The sequence below is a fragment of the Erythrolamprus reginae genome, chromosome 2, assembly GCF_031021105.1.
Source record: "Erythrolamprus reginae isolate rEryReg1 chromosome 2, rEryReg1.hap1, whole genome shotgun sequence".
In the NCBI taxonomy this organism is placed as follows: Eukaryota; Metazoa; Chordata; class Lepidosauria; order Squamata; family Dipsadidae; genus Erythrolamprus; species Erythrolamprus reginae.
In genome coordinates, this window is record NC_091951.1 from 71,130,985 (window position 1) to 71,157,382 (window position 26,398).

Consider the following 26,398-nt stretch of genomic DNA (forward strand, 5'->3'; position numbering starts at 1 on the left):
AGAGAGTGCGAAAGCCTGGCTGACAGCCATGAAGACGTGGCAGACAGCCATGAGGATGAGGCCACTGGTTCAGAGGAGTTGGCAGACAGCACGCAGGACCCAGCAGACAGCCCAGAGGATTTGGCATGCAGTCACTCAGACAGTCTATCTTCCTTGGATTCCTCTGCAGACCAGTTCATAGACATGCGTAGCCGAAGAGCTATGCAAAAGAGGGCTCAATTAAAGGACTATTATCAGTGATCAGAGTAGCACCTGGGCTGGGTGTGGTTCTTATACTGAGGGCTGGGTGTGGTTCCCTTAATGAGGGCTAAAGGTATAAAAGGGAACAGAGGCACAAGGCAAACTGTGGCTGTTTATCTGTGTTACTTTGTGGTTCCTGCTCTGAAGTTTCTGTTCCGTGCCTTTGGATTTCAACCCAGCCTTTTCAGGCACGTGGGAGGTGAAACCTCTGGGACTTGCTGTTTGCTCTCAAGTCTCCAAGATTCAAAGAACTCCTGAAACGTTTCTGCTCCATGCAGGCTGTCTTTGTTTGTTTTTTCCTGTGTTTTGTATTGGGGCTGATTTACGACTTGCAATATCGTTTATTCCTGGCACTAAGGACTGTTTTTGTTAACCCTTTTTTGTTTGTTTAATACAAGTTTGCTGATTAGAAAAGCACTTGTGTGTTTGATTTCTTTTCCTTGGACTGTTACTAATCGCCTGAGCCCAGTCAGGCAGAACACTACTTACCTTCAGATAGTTGTAAGTAGGCCTCGCACATCTCAGCACATTTCTTCTGCAGCTTGCAAGGCTGCAGTGAAGGCTTCTCCAACCAATAACAGAGCTCCGGATCGATCCAGAGCTCTGTTATTGGCTGCAGAGGACTTCAGGAAAGCCTTGCCAGGTGTGGGAGGCCTGGCTGCAACTGTCCAAAGCCAAAGACGTTCCTGAAGACCTCTGACAGCAAAAAGGAGGCTGAGCACACAAATGAACTTTTGGTTGGGCCGTTGGGCTGTTTGTCACTGTCCCAAGGTTTCAGGAGACTTTCCTGATGCCACGGGAGAGCGAAAATGGCCAAAAAGAAGGCTGAAAATCATCTGGAGCTGACATAGGGCAACACCTAGCATGCCCTCAGATATGTGTCTGCATGCCACCTGTAGCATGCATGCCATGGATTCGCCATCACTGGCATAGCCCCTGGGCAGGTGGGCAGACCCACCTGTGGGTCACCATTCCTGATTCACTCGAACCAGTCTGAACCGGCTGAATGTCATCTCTGATGTGTTCAATTTTCCTGCATAGAGTTTTTTTTAAAAAATATCACATGAAACTACCAAATAGGCAGAAACTTTTTTTTATATTCTTTATTTGATAATCCAATGCTGTTCTTTCTATTTACTACTCCCCCCATCCCATCTATTTTATGTTTTAAAAATTGAGCCCTAAAAAATTAAATTATTTAATATTCTATTCTCTCTATTCTTGTTTTTGTCCTGGTGAAACCCCATGTACTGGTTCTCTGCACATTCTTTCTTAGTGATTTGTTCAGATAATAGGCGTTAAAACGTTTTAGGGCAGCAACAAATGTTATTTGTTTCCAAGAAACTTACATTGCAAACAAAACAATTCTTTAAGCATGACTGGAAATATGAGAATCAGTTAATCATCTAATAGGAACAGTAACGATTTGTTGCCTAGTTCAATGAGCATCTCAGGGCTCAGTAAGGATTTTCATTCATAATCAAATTTGTTTTTGAGATTCTGACTTGTCCTGATTATTTCAGGAAACTATGTTAACTTAAGAATTCCATTTGTTGTGACTTGTTTAATAGATAATAACTAGCTGGTACAGTGAGCACAGAGGTCTTTGTACAGGTAGCCCTCGACTTACAAGAGTTCTTTTAGTGACACAATGGAACTGAAAAAAGGACTTATGTTTCTAGCATTTATGATCGTTACAGCACCCCATGATCATGTGATCAAAATTCAGACTCTGGGCAACTGACTCATATTTATGGTGGTTGCAGTGTCTTGGGGTCATGTGATCACCTTTTGTGACCTTCTGACAAGCAAAGTCAATCTGGGGAAGCTAGATTCACTTAACAACCCTGTTACTAACCTAACAATTGCAGAGATACACTTAACAACTGTGGGGTTCTATTGTGGTCCTAAGTGGAGGGCTACCTACAGTATGTATGTATGTATGTATGTATGTATGCATGTATGCATGTATTGTTTGTTTGTTTGTTTATATGCCGCCCCATTCCGAGGACTTGTGGCGGCTTACAACATATAAAGAAATACAAAATTACCTAAATCCAATTATTTTAAACTAAAACTAACCATCTAAAAACCCAATTTATTTATTTTTTAAACGGTCACTCTCATTGTGCCTAGTTATGAATATTTCAACCAGACTTCTTACTTACTCCATGAAATTTTGAATTCATGTAAAATGATTTAATACTCATATTTAGTATTCTTTGTTAAAATGCCACCTCTGCTGGACCTTTCACTTCATTTTGTGTCCATGAACAACTGACAAGAACTAGCCGAAGATATTTCAAATGTAACTGCTTTGAACATTCAAGGATGTTATTCTTAAACCAAATAGACTTTGGATTTTACTTATTCTTTACTTGTCTTTTATTTAAAAGAAGAGAAACCAGAGAGATATTGCAGGGTTTAAGAAAGATTTGGATTGAGCCTGGCTTAAATTAGTTTGGCTTAAAATTAGTTCAGTTAAGAACAAGATACAGTGATCCCCCGGTTATTGCGTCGCCGACCATTGCGAACAGGGTAATTTGCGATTTTTCAACCCGGAAGTCAAAATACCATCTACGCATGCGTGCCCTTTTTTTCTATGGGCACGCATGCGTAGATGGCAACCGGGAGATCAGCTGCTGGGCGGCTTCCCTGGGTCTTCCCCCTCTTGCTGGCATCAGCGAGGAGTTTCCCCACCGCCCACGCAAACTCCTCGCTGCCGCTCGCCCGCCCTTCGCCTGCCCACGCCGTTCGCTCCCCCTCTTGCTGGCGGGAGGGCGAGAAGCCCTCCCCAGCACCCGCTCGCCCGCCCTTCGCCCTGGCCGCTTCTTCCCAGCGGAGAAATTCCAGCCCCCACCTGGTCCCGCCCGATCCTCCTCCCTGAGGCAGCTCGCCCTCCCATGGCCGCTTCCTCCACCCTCCATCGCAAGCCCTCGCCACCGCAGCCAACGCGTGCTGCGATCTCCAAGCCTGGCTCCTTTCGGCCCAGCATCCCGGGCCAAGCAGCTGCCTTCCGTGACTGAGCCTGGCTGGCCCGGAAGATCGTAGCGCGCGTTGGTTGCAGCGGCGAGCGAAGCCAAGCCGGCAGCAATGTCGCCGCCGCTGCAGCCAACGCGCGCTACGATCTTCCGGGCCAGCCAGGCTCAGTGACGGAAGGCAGCCGCTTGGCCCGGGATGCTGGGCCGAGAGGAGCCGGGCTTGATCCGCTGAGCCTGGCTGGCCCGGAAGATCGTAGCGCGCGTTGGCTGCAGCGGCGAGCGAAGCCAAGCCGGCAGCAATGTCGCCGCCGCTGCCGGGTTGGGGGTTCGGGGCGGTGCTAGCGAGCCCCCCATGTCAGCGGCGATGTTTTAAAAGAGCCGCGCCGCCCCCCAATCTTCGGCTCCTCGCTAGCGCTGCGGAAGTTTAAAACACCATCTGCACATGCGCAGATGGTGTTTTTACTTCCGCAGCGCTACTTCGCGAAAACCCGCTCGTTGCGGGGGGTCCTGGAACGGAACCCTCGCAACGAGCGGGGGATCACTGTAATGCTCTGCAAAAGTTATTGATGACTCATAAGTAAAAGTTTCAACAATTTAAAAGTGTATGAAGATACCTGCTGTAAGACTGCACAGCATTTTACATTCAAAGGCAGACAGGTGCTATGGAACATACAGGCCATGTATCTAACATTAATCTCCAACTATAAAAGAAATGCATCTTTTCCTGGCATTGCATTGCCGTCCTAAAGAGCAGCATAATTCTGGAAAAAGGCACAACTGCTTTAAGGGGTCACAGACAAACAGTATACAAATGTCCCTATGTATTCCAAAAATCCTGTCTTTAAATTCCAAAAGCTGCAAGAGTCTCTTGGGTTATATTTATTACTGCCATTCCTTAATAGAATATTTTTCTCCTTTCTGCATATTCCAATAAGCTGTTTGAAAAAGTCGGGAAATCTTTCATAAGGGTTTTGATAGGGAGGTGGAAATATATGAGGTTATGATGCCTCCTGTTGAATAAACAGAATTCTGTTCACTTATTTTTGGATGTAGCTTAATCTTGATAAATTTAATAAAATTCAACCCTGAATGATGTGTAGACAAGGAGAAGCATGTACAGTGGTGCTTAAAAATTATTGTGACCCTTTTTGAATTTTCAATATTTCAGCATAAATACGACGTAGAACATAATCTGTTTTTACAGATTATCTTCTGTAAATCAAACCAATTTACAAAAGGAGTCAAAAACATTGTTCAGTACTTATTCATTCACGTATTGAAGAAAATGATCCAAAATACTAAATGCATGTTCAGTTTTGCAAATCATAGATAAAAGCGTCATACAGAAGATAGTAAAATTCAGTACAGATGCAGTGGGCTGCATTTATACCTTCCCATTCTACCAATTTGCTCTCTCTACCATCCTATGCCATAAACACCAGATTCTGGGCATGTGGAGGAGGAACAAAGATTTCATTCCATTAACAGATGCCATTTTATGATTGGAACATATACTTAGTCTTTATTAGATTAGATAATTGTCAGACTTTATAAAATAAATTTCCTGTTATTGCCTAAATAATGGACTTGATATAGCACAAGAATGAGAGGGTGTTTGTTAAGAGCAGTAAGACAGTAAGTGCAAAAATATGGATATAATTATGGATTTGTGTCTTCATGGCTGTAAGGGAAGAGAAGATTAAAATGGATAATTATGTGAGAATCATTTTTAAACATTAAAAGGCTGCCGTAAATGAGGATAGAGTAATTACATTCTGTTGCTTGTATGAAGAAGAAAACAAACTGCCATCTGTAGGAACAGTTTGGCAAAAGAACAAAATCGCCAAGGGATAACATTGTGGAATATATTCAGTTTATTCCTACAAAACTCAGTTTGTAAAAAACGGCTGTCAGAAATATGTTTTTAGTGACAATTGCTATCAGAAAAAAAATATCCTGATCCAATGAGGCACATAAAACAATATGATTTACAATTCCTAAATCTTGGCAGAAATGGACATTCAAATATGCATCCAGGATTTCAATGATGTACAAATTACATCAAATGTTGTAAGCTGCTTTGGAGTCATCTATTTTCAAGTTGGGCAGCTACATATATTTGTTTAATAAATAAATCTTTGCATTGTAATATGTTTTCAAGTTTATATCTGCAGTCATTGATCTAGCTAGAGCTACAGAGACTGATTTCCTTAAGTTGATTGAAGACTTTGGTTGAGTTACATAATTTTACATGCAAAAGAAATGATTGTCACATTATTTATTTATTTATTTATTTATTTATTTTTGTTTGTTTGTTTGTTTGTTTGTTTGATATTTATGCCACCCAACTCCCTAGGGACTCTAGGCAGCTCACAACCAAAAATATAAAACATCCAAATAATAATAAAACCTCTAAAAACAATTTTAAAACAATTTAAATGCAATAGTTAAACCCATGCACACCATTTATGGCTGGATCTCGATGGTTACCACCATCAGATCAACAGCCCCAAGCCTTCCAGAAAAGCCAGGTCTTTACTGCTTTACGGAAGGCCAGTAGGGTGGGGGTAGTCCAGATCGTAGGAGGTAACTGGTTCCAGGGAGTTTATATACTTCTTCATTTCCGATGGGAAGGGCAGAAAATTATTATTTATACTCATATATTCTGATATGAATGTGATATTTTGCTTCTTAATATTTGAAAACAGAAGTAACATCTCAATATTTTGTTTTGGTTTCAATGAAAATTTGCAGTCAGCACCCATGTATCAATACTTGGAAAGAAAAATGTTCAAAGAAGCCTATAAAATTGCTTGCTTAGGTGTAACTGATACGGATTGGAAAGAACTGGCTATGGAGGCTTTAGAAGGACTTGAATTTGAAACAGCCAAAAAGGTAAAATTTTATCTGTACATTTGGATCTTCATTAATTTTTGTTAATTGATAAGTACTACTGCGTCATTATGAACTATGCATTTCCAATTTTTGAATGACAAATTGTTTTTTTTTCTAAATTTAATTTTACAACGTTTAAACATTTCATGGTAAGCATTTTTAATTTGTTCTCTTTCAGTTCGAGATTTGGATAATGTAGACTCACAGTAAAATAGATTTAGGTCATCTAGTCGTGTTTGCTTTCTGGTTTCCCGGCAGGGCTTACATCAACCTTGCAAGTCTGAAAATATAAAATTTTATGCCATCATTTAAATTCATTAGGGCAGGTCCTTCCTAAGTTTCTTTTTCTGAGTTTTAGCACTCAGGGTTCCTGCCTCTCTTGTTTGACTGTTTCCTAGGCAACATATCTTTCCCGCTTTTCCCACATTCCATTACATGTACAGAGGTGCATGGATTCTAAAGATGCCTGAGTTGAGAAAGTTGCTTCCTACTATTAGAAGATGATAGAATGATTTTAAGTTTTGTGATAGTTTCTCTTCTCTAATTAACATTGAAATAGCTGAGAAAAGATATTTATTACACAACACTAAATATTTTGATATTGCCAGGAGTTTCCAATTGCCACTGATCAGTCTTTAGCTTATTTATTTATTTATTTATTTATTGGATTTGTATGCCGCCCCTCTCCAGAGACTCGGAGCGGCTAACAGCGACAATAAAACAGTGTACAATAGTAATTTGGTATTGATGATTAAAAATCTATTAATATAAAAACCAAACATACATACATACATACCATGCATAGAATTGTAAAGGCCTAGGGAGAAAGAGGATCTCAATTCCCCCATGCCTGGCGGCAGAGGTGGGTTTTAAGTTGTTTACGAAAGGCAAGGAGGGTGGGGGCAGTTCTAATCTCTGGGGGGGAGTTGGTTCCAGAGGGCTGGGGCCGCCACAAAGAAGGCTCTTCCCCTGGATCCCGCCAGGCGACATTGCTTAGTTGACGGGACCCGGAGAAGATCCACTCTGTGGGACCTAACTGGTCGCTGGGATTCGTGCAACAGAAGGCAGTCCCTGACGTAATCTGGTCCAGTGCCATGAAGGGCTTTATAGGTCATAACCAACACTTTGAATTGTGACCGGAAACTGATCGGCAACCAATGCAGACTTCTCGGCTTTATAACCTACCCCTGGAACCACACACATAATTATTTATTGATTACTGGTTTGTCTCCTTTGGTAAGCTTAGAAAATGTATTTGGAATTATCACTAGGTATTATTTAAACTACAAGAGCGTAAATGAATTGAGATACACATCCTTGCTTCTAAAATGTCTATTTTAACAAGGTGAGATCAACCACAATTTAATTAATTACTACATAATGTGTAATACAATTGTCATCCTACATCGTTTCTAGCAGCTCACCACCAATGTTTTGGTGGCACAAGATGTGGAGCTGTCTTGCAAGGGTGGTGTAGCTGTGGTGCTACCTCTATTCCAGTTTTACGTCTGTTCCCAATTGAACCACAAATAACATTGCAGAGCTTTGAATAGTGCTGGTGCTACTTTTTAATCTCTTCACCATAATTAAAATCTGAATAATTCATTTTACATGTAGTCAAGTCAGACAAATAATTGGTCCATTTGGTCTTTTTTTTTTTTAAAGGCGAAGAGCATAGAATATACAGTAAATTTTAGCAATTGCCAACTGTCTCTAACATATTTTTTTTAGTATGCATAATATTTGCAAGATGTAGGGAACGGATTGATTATTTACTATGCGTGATATTATATTGTTGATATATTTCTTCCTGTGTTTCAGTAGGCGTTTACCAGAATGCGAGATCTTCAGTATCTAGAACTGATTAGCAGCATTGAGGTAAGAAAATAATGACAATGTAAAGATGAGTACAGAATTGTTGAAGGGGGAATAGGTATATTCAAGAGTTTTTAAAAAGGGAGTTAAGAAAGTTTTGATCTGTAGTAATGAGGGACGCATACAAATAAAACAGGAAAAAAAGAGACTTTGAAGGATTTTGTGAAGGAGACAACTGGCTACCTCTAATCTGTGTGCCATTTTTTCTCCTGGGAAAAGGATTACCTTTCAGTCCCCATGAATGATTACTTCTGCTTAGCTGGAATATTTTTTTTCTTGTTGTAGTAGAGGGTAAAAGAAGAAGAGAGAGGTGGAATTTGAATTAAGTACCTGTCGTTTTTGCTACAGAAAACACACATATGAAAATATAGGAGTTGTTATGCTGGGTGGATAATTGTGGTGAAAGAGGGTCACTGTTTCCATCTTCAAGAAAAAAATCTGTGTGGGACAAATTCTGAATGTGGAGCTGATAATGAAAATATTAAGTATGCTTTAAATCACTTTAACACGTTTTCACATTTATGCAATGGCTTATGTATTGCAGTTTTTGGCAGCTTTGGGGTAAGAGTTGTAAAATGCCCAAATAATTGGAGATAAAGGTTTACAAGTTAGATTCACTGGTTTTTTTTAATGAAATATTCTTCGTTCTCAGTGCCTTTCAGAGGACTGGAAGATACAAGCATACTTAACAGTGAACAAAATAACCCAGGTGCTCTGCTAATCTATTTTCCTGATTCCTTATGGCAAAACAACAACCACAACCAAGCAACATTGTTTGCTCAACATTGTTGAGACTTTCGCTTTTAGAAAATTGTGATTGTCCTTAAAGTAGCAGTCGACATCACTTGGTTCTGATAATGCTTATGCATACTAACATGCCATATAGGCATTTTAAAATTACAGATAGTTTTTATTTATTTATTTAATTTATTTAATTTATTTAAGTTATTTATTTTAATATTTATTTATTTATTTTTATTTATTTTATTTATTTTATTTATTTTATTTATTTATTTTATTTATTTTATTTATTTTATTTATTTTATTTATTTTATTTATTTTATTTATTTTATTTATTTTATTTATTTTATTTATTTTATTTATTTTATTTATTTTATTTATTTATTTTATTTATTTTATTTATTTTATTTATTTTATTTATTTTATTTATTTTATTTATTTTATTTATTTTATTTATTTTATTTATTTTATTTATTTTATTTATTGATTTGATTTGATTTGATTTGATTTGTATGCCGCCCCTCTCCGTAGACTCCGTATGTCATGGTAGTGGGCTTTTCATTTCATAGCAGGTCACAACAGATCAAGATTTTAAAAAGAATTCTTATTGATATCTGACAAATGAAATACATAAACCAGCCCTCCCCCTCCCCCCAAGAAAATCCTGATTGTCTTACATCCTAGAGGAAAATGGAAATTATTATTGCTAATTTAACTTTAGTGGCCACCCAATTCTAGTAGATTCTGAATGTGCATGGTGATGGTAAAAGGTTGTGGGTTTTTTGACAACTAAAATTGGCTGACATAAGAGGGCAATGAGGACACAAGCCTGGTGGATCATTATTTTTATCTTAATGGTTATTTTGGCATTCGTCCAGGAACACTGTTTGACTATGTCAAACTAAGTCATGGTCACTTTCAAGTATGAGTATTTATTTTCTGTTCAGAGTTCAAGTTATCAGCCACAGCTGATCTTAGGAAATAGTTGTTGAACTCCTGGAGTCTTACAGTCCAGTTCCTAATTGGCTATTGGGTAGCACGTGAGATAAAATGAGAAGGATTGGTATCAGGGATGTGTTCCACCAAATACATAATAAACCTCTTTTTATTGCTGTTCCAATACCCATGAAGCACTTTCAAGGGATTGAAGCTGAATGTTGTTTCATATCTATCATTTAAGTCATACAAACCATTTATGTTTCATATTACTGTACATGGTGTTGATCTGCAAAGCATGAAATCTTCTTTTGTATTATACTCTTCCCCGATGAATATGTCAAGTGTTTCTGATATTTAGCTTCTTCTTCTCATGGTTGTTTTTAAAAACTCTTTAAAATATGCGTGTTCATTCTGGCTCTTTTTAAAAAAAAAAGTTTTTAATTGTTTTTGTTCTCTTAGATATTTCCATTTTAATTGGCTTATTTTAAAATGGTCTAAACGTGATTTTGTGATTTGGCATTGATTTTAACACATTTGTTTTATAACTCACCAGGGAATGATCATAGTCATGAAAATGATGGTAAATAAATAAAAACACCAAGTGTATTAAAATAGAATGTCAAACTAGTCTTTTTAAAAAATCTGATGACTTAAACTCTTTAAATCCCAGTTTGTGAAAAAGGCTTAGATGGATGAAGCTATTCTTTTCTTAGTCAATAATTTTGAATATTTTTCAGTCTTTCATGCTCAGTTGATTAATACATGGCATCACATATCCGTATGGATTGTATTTCTTTTCAGATTTCCCCTTGGACTGTTATAGATAGAATCAGCAAGGGTAAATTGCCTGGAAGAGTTATATTTGTGATCACTGCGAATATTGAGTTGATGTTATTTCTTAGAGTTTAGATATAAGGGCCTGATCATCTATAGTTTTGCACATCATTTATATGAGCGCACATGCAAACACAAGTGCTGGACTAGAGTTCATTAATCATATGGAAGGGACTATAGCCCAGCACTTGTGCATGTGTTTGTGCCCCCCCCCCCACACAATATATTCATATAAATTATGTGCAAAACTATAGATAATCATGCCCTTATGCCTAAACCCTAAGAATGAAACTATAATGAAACTGTTGATCTCAAAGAAACAGAGATTTAGACCGTCTCCTAATCCTTTTCTCCAGTCAGTATCTTTTATTGCAATTAGTAACTTAAAATTCATGTTTCAGATAACAATTTTATTTGTATATTGCATACCCCATTTTAAAAAGACAATACACACTGCTCAAAAAAATAAAGGGAACACTTAAACAATACAATATAACTCCAAGTACTGTAAATCAAACTTCGGTGAAATCAAACTGTCCACTTAGGAAGTAACACTGGTTGACAATCAATTTCACATGCTGTTGTGCACATTCAACTTTGTACAGAACAAAGTATTCAATGAGAATATTTCATTCATTCAGATCTAGGATGTGTTATTTGAGTGTTCCCTTTATTTTTTTGAGCAGTATATTTGTGGTTCATTATTTTTTGCCATATAAATTTCATCCATAAAGAAACAAAAAATATTTTCAAAATGAAATTAAGATGTTATAATAGGATATCAAATATTCCTCTAGTCTGTGAAATGTTTGATTTCTGTTCTCTTTTTCTCTTCATTCGTGTTTGATTTCTATTCTTAATTCAGGTGAACCTATGGCTTTATTAATGGAAGATTTTTTTTTAATCCATACTGTTGAGATATGATGCAAGTTAATATTTAATAGGATTGGGACTTCAAATGAGTGAATTTTTAGGTGATATATAGGGTTCCTAATAATACTAAATGTCAACTCCCATCAATCAGCCTTAATGGCATGGCTAACAGAGAGAACAGCTGGAAGTTATGGTTAGCAATTTCTGGATGGCAACAGATTTTCAACAACCCTGACTTAAAGAAACTCACAAAAGGACATTTTCCATTCACCCTCTCGACTGCAGTCTTCTGATAGCTTCCTAAAATTATTAAGTTAAAGAAATAACATTACATATGCATACATAAATATACACTGTGTACATGTGCATATTGAAAGTATTGTTGCCTGATTAGCAACATGTTAATCAAAGGCAATTTGAATTTTTTTATAAAACAGACAGATGTTTTAAATAAGTTCCCCCCCCCCCCCATTTTTCCTTATTTTTATAGTGGGGTGTTTTACCGGTTTTTCTGGAATGTTACGGGTAGGTGAAAAGAGCTGGAAGACTTAGTATGAAAAGCTTTCAAGCAGTGCTGTTCATGTCAAAAGGTCTAAGTTGGTTTATATGCAAGTAATCAGTTTAAAAGCTTTGTGAAACATAGCTTAATATTTTCAGATGCTCCAGCCTGTCATGTTTTCTGCCTGATTATGTTCACTAAACTATTTCTGTCCTTTATTGTTTTATTTTTTAAGGAAAGGAAGAAGCGTGGTGAGAACAATAGTGACCTGTTTCTAGCAGAGATTAATGCCTACCAAGGAAAGTTCCATGAGGCAGCCAAGTTGTACAAAAGAAATAGCCATGAAAACCTAGCACTTGATATGTATACAGACTTGTGCATGTTTGACTATGCAAAGGTACGTGTACATTTTTTCCTGGGTGTTTATTGTTCCTTGGACTTGGTGTCCATGAATCAACCTGTTCGGTTCTGTTACACACATCCTCTTTTAGGCCTATTCAGAAATCTCAAGGAATATCATTAGCCTCTAAGGATCAATTTGATGGTGTTATTGTTTCTTACGCATCATGTAATATTTGCCTTATGTTATAGCATGGCTATGTTGCAATATATTGCCTAGGACCACACATGTCAGAACAGCATTGTCGTTTTAAACTTCAGTTTAATAAGGTTTTTCCTTAGGAAGGATAAGGCTAGGACCCACATTCTTTTATTTTTGCTGCCAAGGCCTTTAAGTATTGTGGTCAGACCAGATTTTGGGTGTATTTGAAAGAGAATTATAAATAATTATGTGGCACACATTTCCACCAAAAGCATCTTTTCCTCCTAAAGAGTTCAGTCGTATATATGTCTTTAATTATTATATATGAAGGATAAACGTTATTATTTTATGGGAGTATTTATTTCACAACCAGGAACTTAAGAAAAAAGTGAGACCCGAAATATTACTATGCTCCCATTTTCCCCCCCCTTCCATTTAATTGTGTCCAATTCTCAGAAACTGCCAAACAAGTTGCTGCAGTTTTCTTGGCAAGATTTTTCAGAAGTAGTTTATCATTGCTTCCTTCCTAGGGCTGAGAGAAAGTGACCAGCCCAAGGTCACCTAACTGGCTTTGGGCCTAAAGCAGAACTAGAACTCATAATCTCCTGGTTTCTAGTTTGATGCCTTAATAATTACACCAAACTTATACTTTATACCCCACACAACTCCTCTTTTCAAGGCAATAGGTATATTTTGTCCATTTAGGATACTATAATCCAAGCCCATCCATCTTGAAGCCTTCCATGTATGTCAGCATAACACAGCTCTCAAAATTCCACTGTAAGCTAACTAAAAATACTGTACAAATAGGAATTACTCTGTGGTCCTCTGCATTGAAGTTTGTTCTAAACAGACATTTTTATTTCATTTGAAGCATATTCTCTATAATTAAGTGAATAAAGTCCTGGATTTGCATATAACTGTATGCAACACACTTAGATAAACTGACTTTGTTTTTCCTGAAATACGCATAAACCAAAATGGAATTATGCCCCATTTCAGTAAACTCTTTGGGACAATGAAAAGTATTGCATTTTAAGAAAAGATTGGATCAAACAAGTATCCTTTTTCAAATAGAATATATAAAATATGTAAGATAGATAGATAGATAGTGTTCTGACCCCACGATGAGCCCTTCAGGAAATAGGTCCACACACCCAAATTTTGCAAGTTTTAAAACATATAATTCTAATATTTGATAAAGCAGAAAGGTTTGCAAAATGCATCAACAAGCAAAGAATGTTTTTTCTGTGTCAGCTAATTATCGTCTGAGAACAGATATAAGGTTCATAGTTAATTCTTCTTTGACCACACAGCTAGCACACCTGAATTGGCAGGCAGCCCAGAGATAAGAAGTTCCTTCTAATAAACTCATTAGTTCCACATCAAACTCAGATAATCCGTCATTCAGATTACAGTGATCCCTCGATTAGCACGGTCTCGATTAGCGCGAAACGCTGCAACGCGGTTTTTCAAAAAATATTAATTAAAAAAATAAAATATTAAAAAATAAAAAATAAGTCCACGCTAGTTCTCTCTCTCTTTCTCTCCCTGTTGCCGGCGTGGTATATGAGAGAGAAAGAGAGAGGCAGAGGTCGGGCGCATTACCGGGAGGTGGAGGCGGCGTGGGGACGCTGGGTGCCGGGGACACCGAGGAGGGGGTGGACGTCAACTGCGGGCGGGAGGAAAGCGAATGCCACGGGGCTGGGCTCAGCTCCCCCCTCGGCTCCCCCCCTTACCAGCCCCGCCGCGGAAGGCTCCATTCTGTTCCCTGAATGGAGACCGCCGGCCGCTCAATCGGGCCGGCAGGGAACAGAATGGAGCCTTCCGCGGCGGGGCTGGTAAGGGGGGGAGCCGAGGGGGGAGCCGAGCCCAGCCCCGTGGCATTCGCTTTCCTCCCGCCCGCAGCCGACTGATCGTGGGCTCCTTCGCAACCTCGGAGAGCTTCCTGGTTTTCGTGAGCTTTCATGCCCTGGAAGCTCTCCGAGGTTGCGAAGGAGCCCACGATCAGTCTCGGCTGCGGGTGGGAGGAAGGCGAATCCCCTGTGGGCTCCGTTACATCTTCCGCTGCCAGCCAGGCCATGCTGGCGGCAGCGGAACATTCGCCTTCCTCCCGCCCGCAGCCGACTGACCGTGGGCTCCTTCCCGAGCTCCCTTCCTGAGCCTCCCGTTTTCTCTCCCCCCCCTCGCCCCTTCGCCTCCCTGTGTTCCTAGGAGAAGTGCTGGGGATTGAGGCAAGACAGACCTTCTGCTCCTCACCAGCACTTCTCCTACGAACACAGGGGGGCGAAGGGGCGAGGGGGCGGAGAGAGAACGGGAAGCTCAGCATTCCGTCAGCCGCAGCGCTGGCTGTCAACTTTTCTTTTTAAAACTGGGCAGGAGCTGACTTGCCTCCCCAGTGCTAAAAAGAAAAGTTGACAGCCAGCGCTGCGACTGACGGAATGCTGAGCCTCCCGTTTTCTCTCCCTCGCCCCTTCGCCTCCCTGTGTTCCTAGGAGAAGTGCTGGGGATTGAGGCAAGACAGACCTTCTGCTCCTCACCAGCACTTCTCCTAGGAACACGGGGGCGAAGGGGCGAGGGGGCGGAGAGAGAACGGGAAGCTCAGCATTCCGTCAGCCGCAGCGCTGGCTGTCAACTTTTCTTTTTAAAACTGGGCAGGAGCTGACTTGCCTCCCCAGTGCTAAAAAGAAAAGTTGACAGCCAGCGCTGCGACTGATGGAATGCTGAGCCTCCCGTTCTCCCCCCCCCACCTCGCCCCTTCCGGTTTCGGCGTTCGGCAACGGAGTCCGGCGCTGGGGCCATGCGGGGCCGCTCATCCAGGGGGGCGTGGACTGGCAAGTCGCCCTCCTTTCTCTTTCTTTCTCTCTCTTATACCACACCGGTAACAGGGAGAGAAAGAGAGAGAGTGGAGGGCACCTTGCCGGTCCACGCCCCCCTAGATGAGCGGCTCCGCATGGCCACAGCACCGCCCAGGCAAAGGGGAAACCCCAAGATCGCTTGCCGCTTGCCGTATTGCAGCGAAGGAGGCGAAGCAAGGCTCCAAGCTGCAATACGGCAAGCGGCAAGTGATCTTGGGGTTTCCCCTTTGCCTGGGCGGCGGGAAGACCAAGGGAAGGTTCCTTCAGCCGCCCAACACCTGATCCGCTCCGCAGCGCGGCAACGGGGAAACCCCATCTTCGGCTCCGCGCTGCGGAGCAGATCAGCTGTTGGGCGGCTGAAGGAACCTTCCCTTGGTCTTCCCCGCCGCCCACACGCAAACTCCACCATCTGCGCATGTGCGGCCATGAAAAAATGGCGCACATGCGCAGATGGTGGTTTTTACTTCCGCACCACTATAACGCGGAAATCAATTAGCGCGGGAGGTCTTGGAACGTAACCCCCGCGCTAATCGAGAGATCACTGTATACAGTTGACTTCCGCATTCACTCATTACAAAATTGCCCTTATATAGCTAGAAGGCATGGCTAACTATTCTATTATGCTATTCATGCATAGATCTTTTCCTGTTCAGCCATTCCTGCCTGCTAATATTTCTGTGCACTCTTGCATCGAGAAGAGGCTATTCCTTTTCTCCTGAGTCACTCACGGGCAACCCTGGAGGTGCAACAGACCTTGGGTGGCTTTTAGCCTCTGGCTCTACATCCTCTCTGACTTCCTCATTATCAGACTAGGGTGCCAAGTACAGTGGCCTAGGATACTAAAACACATCCATCTGTTGATCCTCAGAATCCGTGATCAGCTGAGCGGGACACAGACAGGCCACAACAGATAGATAGGTAGGTAGGTAGGTAGGTAGGTAGATAGATAGATAGATAGATAGATAGATAGATAATAGATAGATAGATAGATAGATAGATAGATAGATAGATAGATAGATAGATATTTATTTTATTTATCAGATTTGTATGCCGCCCTTCTCCGTAGACTCGGGGTGGCTAACAACAATAATAAGACAATATAAACAAATCTAATATTTAGGTTAATTTAAAACCCCAATTTAAGAAACCAATCATACATACAGACATACCATGCATAAATTTTATTTATTTATTTATTTATTTATTTATTTATTTATTTATTTATTTATTTAGATAGATAGATAGATAGATAGATAGATAGATAGATTAGATCGATATATAAATAGAAAGAAAACTTGGTAGAAAAATGTGAGGAAAGCAAAGTATTGATGAAAATGCATTTTTACACAAAAGTATAGTTAAACATACAAAAGTACTGTACTTAAAATTGTAATGTATAGTGTTGCAGTAATAATTTTGAATTAACAATTTCTGCAATGATTTTTGTTTCCTGAAAAGTAAAATCTGAAGTTGTTTTTATGTAAGTCTGAAAACTGAATTCCCAAGAATAAATAAAATTGGGCGGCGTTTGAAAAATGTGACAGTTTTATGTGCGGCTGATGGAACTTTGGAAGTTTTCCATGATATTTTTCTTATCAGAATAAGTAAAAAAGCTGTCTACTGGATAGTATCACTAATCACTCATTAAAGATTAAGCTTATCTATTACTGAACAAAACCATTTCCATGTACACACATAGATTACTGGATTTTATTCTTAGGGGAAAAGAAAACTCTCATTTGAAATGCAAATTGCATTTATATATTGGAATAACATTTACTTCTTACAAGTTCCTCTTAAATATTTGGCTTAAAATTGGCAGGTCTATATATTGTGATACATAAACTCATGAACTAAAAATCTGCCATTATGCTAATATTGGAATGTTAGCATTTCTAATGTCCACTGAAATTTTCCGCACATGGGTAAGCTTCCTTCAGCTCAGAGGACTTGTGGCAGATATGTTTAGGATGTAAAATGAAATATTTTGGATAATATTGCAAATAAAGTTTCCATATAAGTACTTTATATATGCAAAACCGAGTAGTGAATTGTGGATAATATTTATTATGTATTAAGGAAAATGACAGTTTGACCATTCTTAGTATTTTTCATTTTGCAAATTTAATCAGAGCTGATTGTATGTATGTATTTATTTATTTATTCATTCTATTTTTATGCCGCCCTTCTCCTTAGACTCAGGGCGGCTTACAACATGTTAGCAATAGCACTTTTTAACAGAGCCAGCATATTGCCCCCACAATCCGGGTCCTCATTTTATCCATCTCGGAAGGATGGAAGGCTGAGTCAACCTTGAGCTGGTGATGAGATTTGAACCGCTGACCTACAGATCTACAGTCAGCTTCAGTGGCCTGCAGTACAGCACTCTGCCTGCTGCGTCACCCCGGCTCTTTGATGCTTAATTTTGATTTTGGTGTCAATTTACACAGTGCTGGATAATTATATCAAAGTTTACCTGTTCTTTCAAATTTTACATCTATTTATTAGTAGGCCAGCCAGTCTTTGGCTGCTGGAGTTGTAACAAATCTATTTCTTGAGATAAAGTAATTATAAATATTTCTGATCAGTTGGATATCCTTTAATCTAGAGACACAGTTCGAGAGACTACATATACATGTGACTTTAATTTATTTAGCGATATTAATCACATATTATTTTCAACTCACAAATAGTTGCAATCCATGAAAGTGACATTTCTCCGTATAATTCAGGTATCAAATCCAATTATACCAGTAAATATTGTGTCTCATTTCTTGATTTTGCTCCTGACAGTCAAAGAAAGGCAAACGCCCTTTTTAAATCACCCACTCAGAACATCAGATTCTTCTAAGCCAGGGGTTTCAAACTCGCATCATCATGGCATCATCATGTGACATATCATGACTTTTCCCCTTTCGCTAAACCGGGTGTGGGCGTGGCCAGTGCGTGACACATTCGGCCTGTGAGGCGTCAGTTTAACAGCCCTGTTCTAACCAAAAATATATTTTTTAAAAACTTTACTAGAAATACTTGGATTAGAAGTGCTCCATAGGGTTATACATGGTTAAGTCACAGGGTTCTCTCCCATGTTTTAGCAAGCAATACTTCCCATCTCATCATTGGTTATGGTAGAGATCAGAGATTATATTCATCTGGTCCAGACCAGTTTAGGCGAACTGGTAGTAGCGATCTGCAGATGGGCCCGACCAATGGTGAAGTCCAAATTTTTTTACTACCATTTCTGTGGGCATGGGTTGGTGGGCATGGCAATGGAAGGATATTGAAAAATCTCCCTTCCCACCCCACTCTGGGGACAGCCACAGGTGGTATTTTCTGGTTCTCCAAACTACTCAAAATTTCCACTACCAGTTCTCCAGAACCTGCTGGGTTTCATCGCTGGGCCCACCCACCTGCCCGGCACTATGGCGCCCAAAATTTAGGCACATTTTGAAGTCACGCGCATGCATGCAAGCGACACGCATGTGCAGAAGGCCACATGTACAACAGAAGCAACTGTGTGTGCAAGCAATCACATTGGTGTACCGGTAGGGAAAGTAAGTCAATATCACCTCGGGTATAGATTGCATTTGAGACTTTACATTCTCTGTTTTTTAACTGTTACCTTTTGAAAAAAAACATTAATCCCCATAGTCCAGTATTCTTTAGTACCACTGTTAAAAGAGCTCCAGTAAACCATTATGTTACCCTGAATTTCATGGGTCAGATACAACATTCCAGCCTTCCCAGTTTGTTAATTCTTTCCATAAGTTGTGTTGAATATGTTGTTGAATACGCAACATGTTTTTACTCAGATTCATGATAAATCCATGGGCATATTGTGAGAGTGAGCATTTTAAAGAATAACATCACTAAGTCTTAACTTTACTCAGGAAAGTCATATTTGGCAAACTACCGAAAGCAATCAAAAACTGATGTTTCATTTGCATTTTCCCCTCTAGCATCAAAATGAAATTCTGCTTTTCTAAAGATGACTGTTTTTTTCCCTGCCTCAACTTTGAAAGGTTCCCCCCTCCAGCCCCTTTCTTTGTGATAAAAGGCATGATTAAATCAATAGTAATCAAGTGATTTAGACATTTCGGCTTTTCTTGTTTGCTCTTCTTAGTATAGTATATTGTAAATTCCAGTTTTGTTAACCCCCCACCCCAGTTGAAACTGAGTTGCCACGGCTAATTGAGGCAAAAGCTTAATTAAGAATATTTCATTTACTTCCTCAGGAATTCCTTGGGTCTGGGGACCCCAAAGATACAAAGATGCTAATCACAAAGCAAGCAGACTGGGCCAAGAACATCAATGAACCCAAAGCAGCAGTAGAGATGTACATGACGGCAGGGGAGCATATGAAGGCCATAGAAATCAGCGGAGATCAAGGCTGGGTTGATGTGTATGTCTTTCTGTGTTGCCAAGAAATATGCTATTACGTTTTCAAGAGAAATATTGATATTTGTTTCAACCGTTTACTACAGGTAGTCCTTGACTTATGACCACAGTTGGGCCTAACATTTCTGTTGCCAAGTGAGACATTTGTTAAATGAGCTTTGCCCTATTTTCCGACCTTTCTTGCCACAGTTTTGTAAGTGAATCCCTGCAGTTGTTAAGTTAGTAACATGATGATTAAGTGAATCTGGATTCCCCATTGACTTTGCTTGTCAGGAGGTGGCAAAAGGTGACCACGTGACTGCAGAAGACTGCAACCACCAGAAATATGAGTTAGTTGCTAGGCATCCAAATTTTAATCATGTGATCATGGAAATACCGCAACGGTCATAAGTGTGAGAAATGGTCATAAGTCACTATTTTTTAGTGCCATTATAACTTCGAACAGTCATTAAATGAATTGTTGTAAGTTGAGGACTATCTGTACTTTACATTGAAGGAGGGGAGAACTACCCTGTTTCCCCCAAAATAAGACACCCCCTGATAAGCCCAATTGGGCTTTTAAATGCATGGCAATAAGGCCAAGCGCTTGTTTCAGGGTTCAAAAAAAAAATAAGACACTGGGTCTTATTTTAGGGAAAACACCGTATGTGGTAGAGACTGCATTTTAGCCTTGTGAAAAAGTTCAGAAGTCTTTGAATTAGAACTCAGCCAACATGATATACAAATTGATAATATGAAACTATTGACATAACTGCCCCATATCCTGATTTTAGGAAGAGACTTTTCCGCCAAAATATTTTTTACTAAAAGGCATGAGAAATTTTGTGAGCTACAACATACTTCATCAGATGCAATGGCATGGCTACAGATTGATATAAGAATTACGTTTCAATGGCAAGAGTAGGGGAAGAAAGACAAGATGGTTATGCAGTTGCAAGTTACATGTGAAACAGATTACAAATATCAATTAGCAATTGTAAAGCCATTAGGCTTATTGAGATCATCTGAGACAGCTGAAATCTTTTGATGTATATGAGTTTAGCAATCTCTTGCTCAATTGTGCTATTAAAGCTTAAAAAAAAACTACCTTGAGATCTATAATGAATTGTGCTGGGAGGTTGAAAAGCTTCAATATTATTTTGTTCATGTTTTGATTCCTGGTATTAATTATTTTGTGCTAGAGATTATTTTGTTTGTCCTATATGTATAGAGATCAGAGGGGGTAGTGTTGTCAGATGAAGGCGCCTCTCATTTTATGTATGTAGTTGTTGGGGGCCTGTGGCAGCTGTGATAGCTGAGCTGGGACAATGCTTTCTCAACATATACCCCTCCCTCCCCCAACCCTTCCTTTACTTGATGACAATTATTCATCCAATTATCTCATGACTTCAACAACTTTTACCTCATCATTAATCTTAGCCTTGAAGAAAGGGTGTCAAACTGGTGGCCCGCAGGCCACACTCACCCCAGCTCCACAAAGGGAAAAAAAATCATGACACGTCATAGGACGGCAGTGTGACACCACGAGTTTGACACCCATGATCTACAGGATAGGTTCACCTCCTTGATACACTGTAAAGCAGGGGTAGGGAACGTTGGCTCTTCTATGAGTTATGGACTTCAACTCCCAGAATACCTGAGTCAATCATGCTAGCTCAGGACTTCTGGGAGTTGAAGTCCTCATGTCATAGAAGAGCCAACGTTCCCTACCCCTGCTGTAAAGGGACATAATAGAACAGAAATGTTATACAGGAAACTGCATATCACAAGGCACATCTCCCTGCTTTCCGTTTCCATCCTGAATACATAATCAAGCCTGTCAGCCAGATAATCAAGCTTGCTCTATGCTTCAATTACTTTGTTCTGATGCACTTGGCAAAGACAGTCAGCTGAGGAATTAAACCAGGAAGTCAGGAAATTGAACTACCCACTCAACTAGATCAGTAGACAAATAAGAAGAGGAACTGGATTACCTGCAACAAAAGTCTATTACAAGACACAACAGTAACAGAAGGCTACATGTCACCCAGTAAGTGCTTTGCATTTGCAGAGCGTTTTTGATGTCCTCTGGGCAGGTAGGCGGAGCCTCCTGCCGCTACTGGTTTGTGAGAACCGGTAGCAAGCCACTAGAACCGGTAGATGTCACCACTAGTTTTCACCTACAGCTCATAACTCAAACCACTATAGCCCATACTGGACTGTGATATTTACATTTTCTCATGCATGAGGCAGCAAGGGGCCTCTGCTTTCAAACAGACAACCACCCAACCAACCTGAGGTACATTCTCACAAGCAATGAAAAACAACAGGACAGTGATGCTAACAGGGGAATGAGACCCTGCAATGAAACTAGATGCCTGCTTTGCTTTCATGTATAAATCACCATCACAGATTATCTCAGGAATACTTTTTAAAAGGGTATTAATTGTTAATTGGTCAGTTATTTAGAATCTGTTTCATATATAATAACCTACATAACCACTTTGTTTTCCTTCTCTTCTGCCCATTCAGGCTATAGTCTCTCTTGCATCTGATGAAATGATATAGCTCAGAAAAACTTATGACTTTCAATAAAGTCTACTGTAGTCTGGAAAAACTGCTACTAGACTCATCCTGATTTTTTTGATTATTTTTTTGATTATTTTATTTATTTTATTTTATTTTATTGTTGTATGTATGTATGTATGTATGTATGTATGTATGTATGTATGTATGTACAGTGGAACCCCGACATACGAAATTAATTGGTTCCGGAAGGAACCTCGTATGTCGAAGAGCTCGTAGGTCGAAGCATTGTTTCCCATAGGAAACAATGGAAAAGTGATTAATGCGTGCAAGCCCGAGGGCTGAGGGGAAAAGACGTCGGCTGAGGGGTGCCCGGTGCTTCGGAGCCGGCATGGGGGGGCTTTCCATGCTGGCTCCGATCTTTTCAGACAGGCGCGCCGATTCTCCGCTCACTCCGGGTGAGCGGCGAATCGGCGCATCTGTTTAAAAAGATCGTAGCCGGCATGGAACATCCCCCCATGCCAGCTACGAGCTTTTCAGACAGGCGCGCCGATTCTCCGCTCACTCCGGGTGAGCGGCGAATCGGCGCATCTGTTTAAAAAGATCGTAGCCGGCATGGAACATCCCCCCATGCCGGCTACGAGCTTTTCAGACAGGCGCGCCAATTCTCCGCTCACTCCGGGTGAGCGGCGAATCAGCGCATCTGTTTAAAAAGATCGTAGCCGGCATGGAAAATCCCCCCATGCCGGCTACGAGCTTTTCAGACAGGCGCGCCGATTCTCCGCTCACTCCGGGTGAGCGGCGAATCGGCGCATCTGTTTAAAAAGATCGTAGCCGGCATGGAACATCCCCCCCATGCCGGCTACGAGCTTTTCAGACAGGCGCGCCGATTCTCCGCTCACTCCGGGTGAGCGGCGAATCGGCGCATCTGTTTAAAAAGATCGTAGCCGGCATGGAACATCCCCCCATGCCGGCTACGAGCTTTTCAGACAGGCGCGCCGATTCTCCGCTCACTCCGGGTGAGCGGCGAATCGGCGCATCTGTTTAAAAAGATCGTAGCCGGCATGGAAAATCCCCCCATGCCGGCTACGAGCTTTTCAGACAGGTGCGCCGATTCTCCGCTCACTCCGGGTGAGCGGCGAATCGGCGCATCTGTTTAAAAAGATCGTAGCCGGCATGGAACATCCCCCCCATGCCGGCTACGAGCTTTTCAGACAGGCGCGCCGATTCTCCGCTCACTCCGGGTGAGCGGCGAATCGGCGCATCTGTTTAAAAAGATCGTAGCCGGCATGGAAAATCCCCCCATGCCGGCTACGAGCTTTTCAGACAGGCGCGCCGATTCTCCGCTCACTGCTAAAAGCGGAGAATCGGCACGCCTGTCTGAAAAGATCGCCGCCGGTCCAGTGGGGTTTTGCAGCAACCTCCGAGCCCAGGTTGCTCGGAGGTTGCTGCAAAACCCCACCAGACCGGCGGCGATCTTTTCAGACAGGCGCGCTTTCTCGAAAGGGCGGAGAAAGCCCTCTCTCGCAGCCTCCTGGCTGGGAGCACTTTCGCTGCGAGAGAGGGCTTTCTCCATCCCTTTCGGGAAAGCCCTCTCTCGCAGCGAAAGTGCTCCCAGCCAGGGAGAGCGTTCAGATCCCCCCACCCCCAGCAGAAAGCGTTCAGATCCCCCCACCCCCAGCAGAAGCCAAGGACTCACCAAGCGCTGGATACGAACGGAGAAGAGTCAGGCTGGTTTGCTTTGCAGAGCCGAATAAAGCGTCACGCCCCCTTGACGCTTTTGGCGGCAAAAGAGCCCAGCATCGCTTCGGAAGCCGCCGAAAGCGTCAGAGGGGCGTGACGCTTTATTCGGCTCTGCATCAGCTCGGAAGCAAAGCAAGCCAGGCCGGCTCTTCTCGGCTCGTATCCCGAATGGAAGCTCGTGAGTCGAGCAAAAATTTCTCTACTCTCCCAGCTCGTATCTCGAGTAGCTCGTAAGTAGAGCTGCTCGTATGTCGGGGTTCCACTGTATGTATGTATCACATGTTTTTTGCTGAAATTTTAAAATTAAGGGAGACTAGGATGGCACCATTTCGGACTTGTTCTGGCCTCATCAGCTAGCCACACCCTTACTGGGATTTGATCTGGCAGCTTCTGCCTTGTAAGGCAGAGAATTAACAGCTGAGCCACCAGACCTGATCCCTCAGCTCTTTACCATATATCACATGTTTTTGCTGATTTTTTAAAATTAATTTTTTTAATTAAAATTAAAAAAAATTTAAATTAAGGGAGACTAGGATAGCGCTATTTCGGTCTTGTTTAATATATATATATGTCACATAGGGTTTTTTTTGCTGAATTTGAAAATTAAGGAGACTAGAATAGATGTATTTCGGCCTTATTTTGGCCTCATCAGCTAGCCATACCCACTGGGACTTGAACCTGCAACCTTTGCCTTGTAAGGCAAAGAATTATCCTCTAGGCTATAGTATCCAATCCCTTCAGCTCTGCACCAGGGAAGGGTTACATATTTTTGTGTCGAATCACCCTGGTGTATTGAAGGAACATCACAGCTCCTTTTTTGCCTCTCGGCCCAACCTAGGGCCATTTCCAAGGCAGTTAATTTTATCTATCTGTATGTGTCACATGTTTTTTTGCTGAATTTGAAAATTAAGGGAGACTAAGATAGATCTATTTCGGCCTTATTTTGGCCTCATCAGCTAGCCATACCCACTGGGACTTGAACCTGCAATCTTTGCCTTGTAAGGCAGAGAATTATCCTCTAGGCTACAGTATCCAATCCCTACTAAAACTAAATACTAAAATCCTGATTTTGGGCCACCACGGGCTATCATAGGTTTCCTACAAGGCCTGTGTCTTGCTGTGATTGAAATGCTCACAATGTCTCTCTCAGAACATTCTTTTGTTTGCTTAGTTACATACTTCTTTTTCAAAAGCACAAGTTCAGTGTTGCTCTCCGCATTTACACAGCTGGTGCCTCGGACAAGCAAGTAGAACTTTTCAGAAACATCGTACAACAGTTGCAATCGTAGAAACAAATTGTACTATTCAAGGTCAGGCATAGTTATGGGATATCAGTTACACAACAGATAAAGATGCCGATTTGCCTAATGTCGATTTCAAAGGCTTCAGAACACATTTCTGAAAATGTGGCACATTTTGACTGTAAGATGCCGTTCTTAAGATTTTAATAAGATCCCATGGAGTCCTTTTGAAAGACTTGGAGGCTTCATTGAGCCTGCAAATTGTGGAATCTAAATAAAAGGTCTCTGTTTCAGACATTAGAATGTGAATTTATTTAGTTAAGAGCTTTTGTCCTCCAGCAGTTCCAGGTTTGTGGCTTGGCAAAAAGTTGCTGGAGTATAAATGTAAACAATTGTTCATCTGTTTGCTTGCATCTCTGGCAGCATCCTGCGTGGTTTTGCTTTTTTTGTGCGGGTGTGTGTCTGTGTATGCATACATGTGCATTTAGGAAGACTTATGGATAATACCGGGGCTAGATTTCTTCTTCTTTTTTTAAAATTAAGATTGATTGATATTGCTCGAAAGCTGGATAAAGCAGAACGGGAACCTTTGACGAAGTGTGCCTCTTATTTTAAAAAGTTATTGAACCATGGATATGCTGCAGAAACCTATATCAAGATTGGTGATCTGAAGGCCTTGACACAGCTCTATGTGGAAACTCAGCAGTGGGATGAGGTAAATGCAGCCCTCTCTTAAGGGAATCATTTATCATTTCTAGGTATTGATGCCTATGTAGTTTTAAATCTTTACACTGTATGAACAAAATCCCCCTTTCTATTTAAATTGGGCATGCATTTTAATGTGTTTCAATTTGCAGACAGATCTTTCACTGCAGAACCTTTGTTCAGGATTCTGTTCAATCCGCATGCTCTCATACAAAATGCTCCATTATGTTGTCATCTATTTGGTTTTCTATTCTATTTTCTATTCTATTTCTTGGAGTTTTTAACATAAATATTGTGTTGGGGAACATGCAACATTAGATCCCTGACTTTTATGCAAATCAAGCCAATAACACAGTATTTAAATCTTGAAATAGAATAGCCAACAACCCCTCACTTTAAACATGAAAAGAAGATGTTTCAAGACTCGAGACCAGGGGTAAAATCCAGCAGGTTCTGACAGGTTGTGGAGAACCAATAGGGGAAATTTTCAATTGTTCAGCGAACCGGCAAATACCACCACTGGCTAGCTC

At 40.9% G+C, this 26,398-nt stretch overlaps 1 protein-coding gene across 3 annotated transcripts in view; it reads left to right on the forward strand.

Moving 5' to 3' along the window:
• The window catches only part of IFT122 (intraflagellar transport 122), an 81,184-nt gene that overhangs the window by 26,458 nt on the left and 28,328 nt on the right, over window positions 1–26,398 (forward strand). For all 3 annotated transcript variants that reach the window (XM_070738298.1, XM_070738297.1, XM_070738299.1), the window contains 5 exons: window positions 5,976–6,116; window positions 7,941–7,994; window positions 12,113–12,274; window positions 19,512–19,678; window positions 25,707–25,878. In XM_070738298.1, the coding sequence (XP_070594399.1) occupies window positions 5,976–6,116; window positions 7,941–7,994; window positions 12,113–12,274; window positions 19,512–19,678; window positions 25,707–25,878 (696 nt within the window). The remainder of the gene's footprint in view (window positions 1–5,975; window positions 6,117–7,940; window positions 7,995–12,112; window positions 12,275–19,511; window positions 19,679–25,706; window positions 25,879–26,398) is intronic.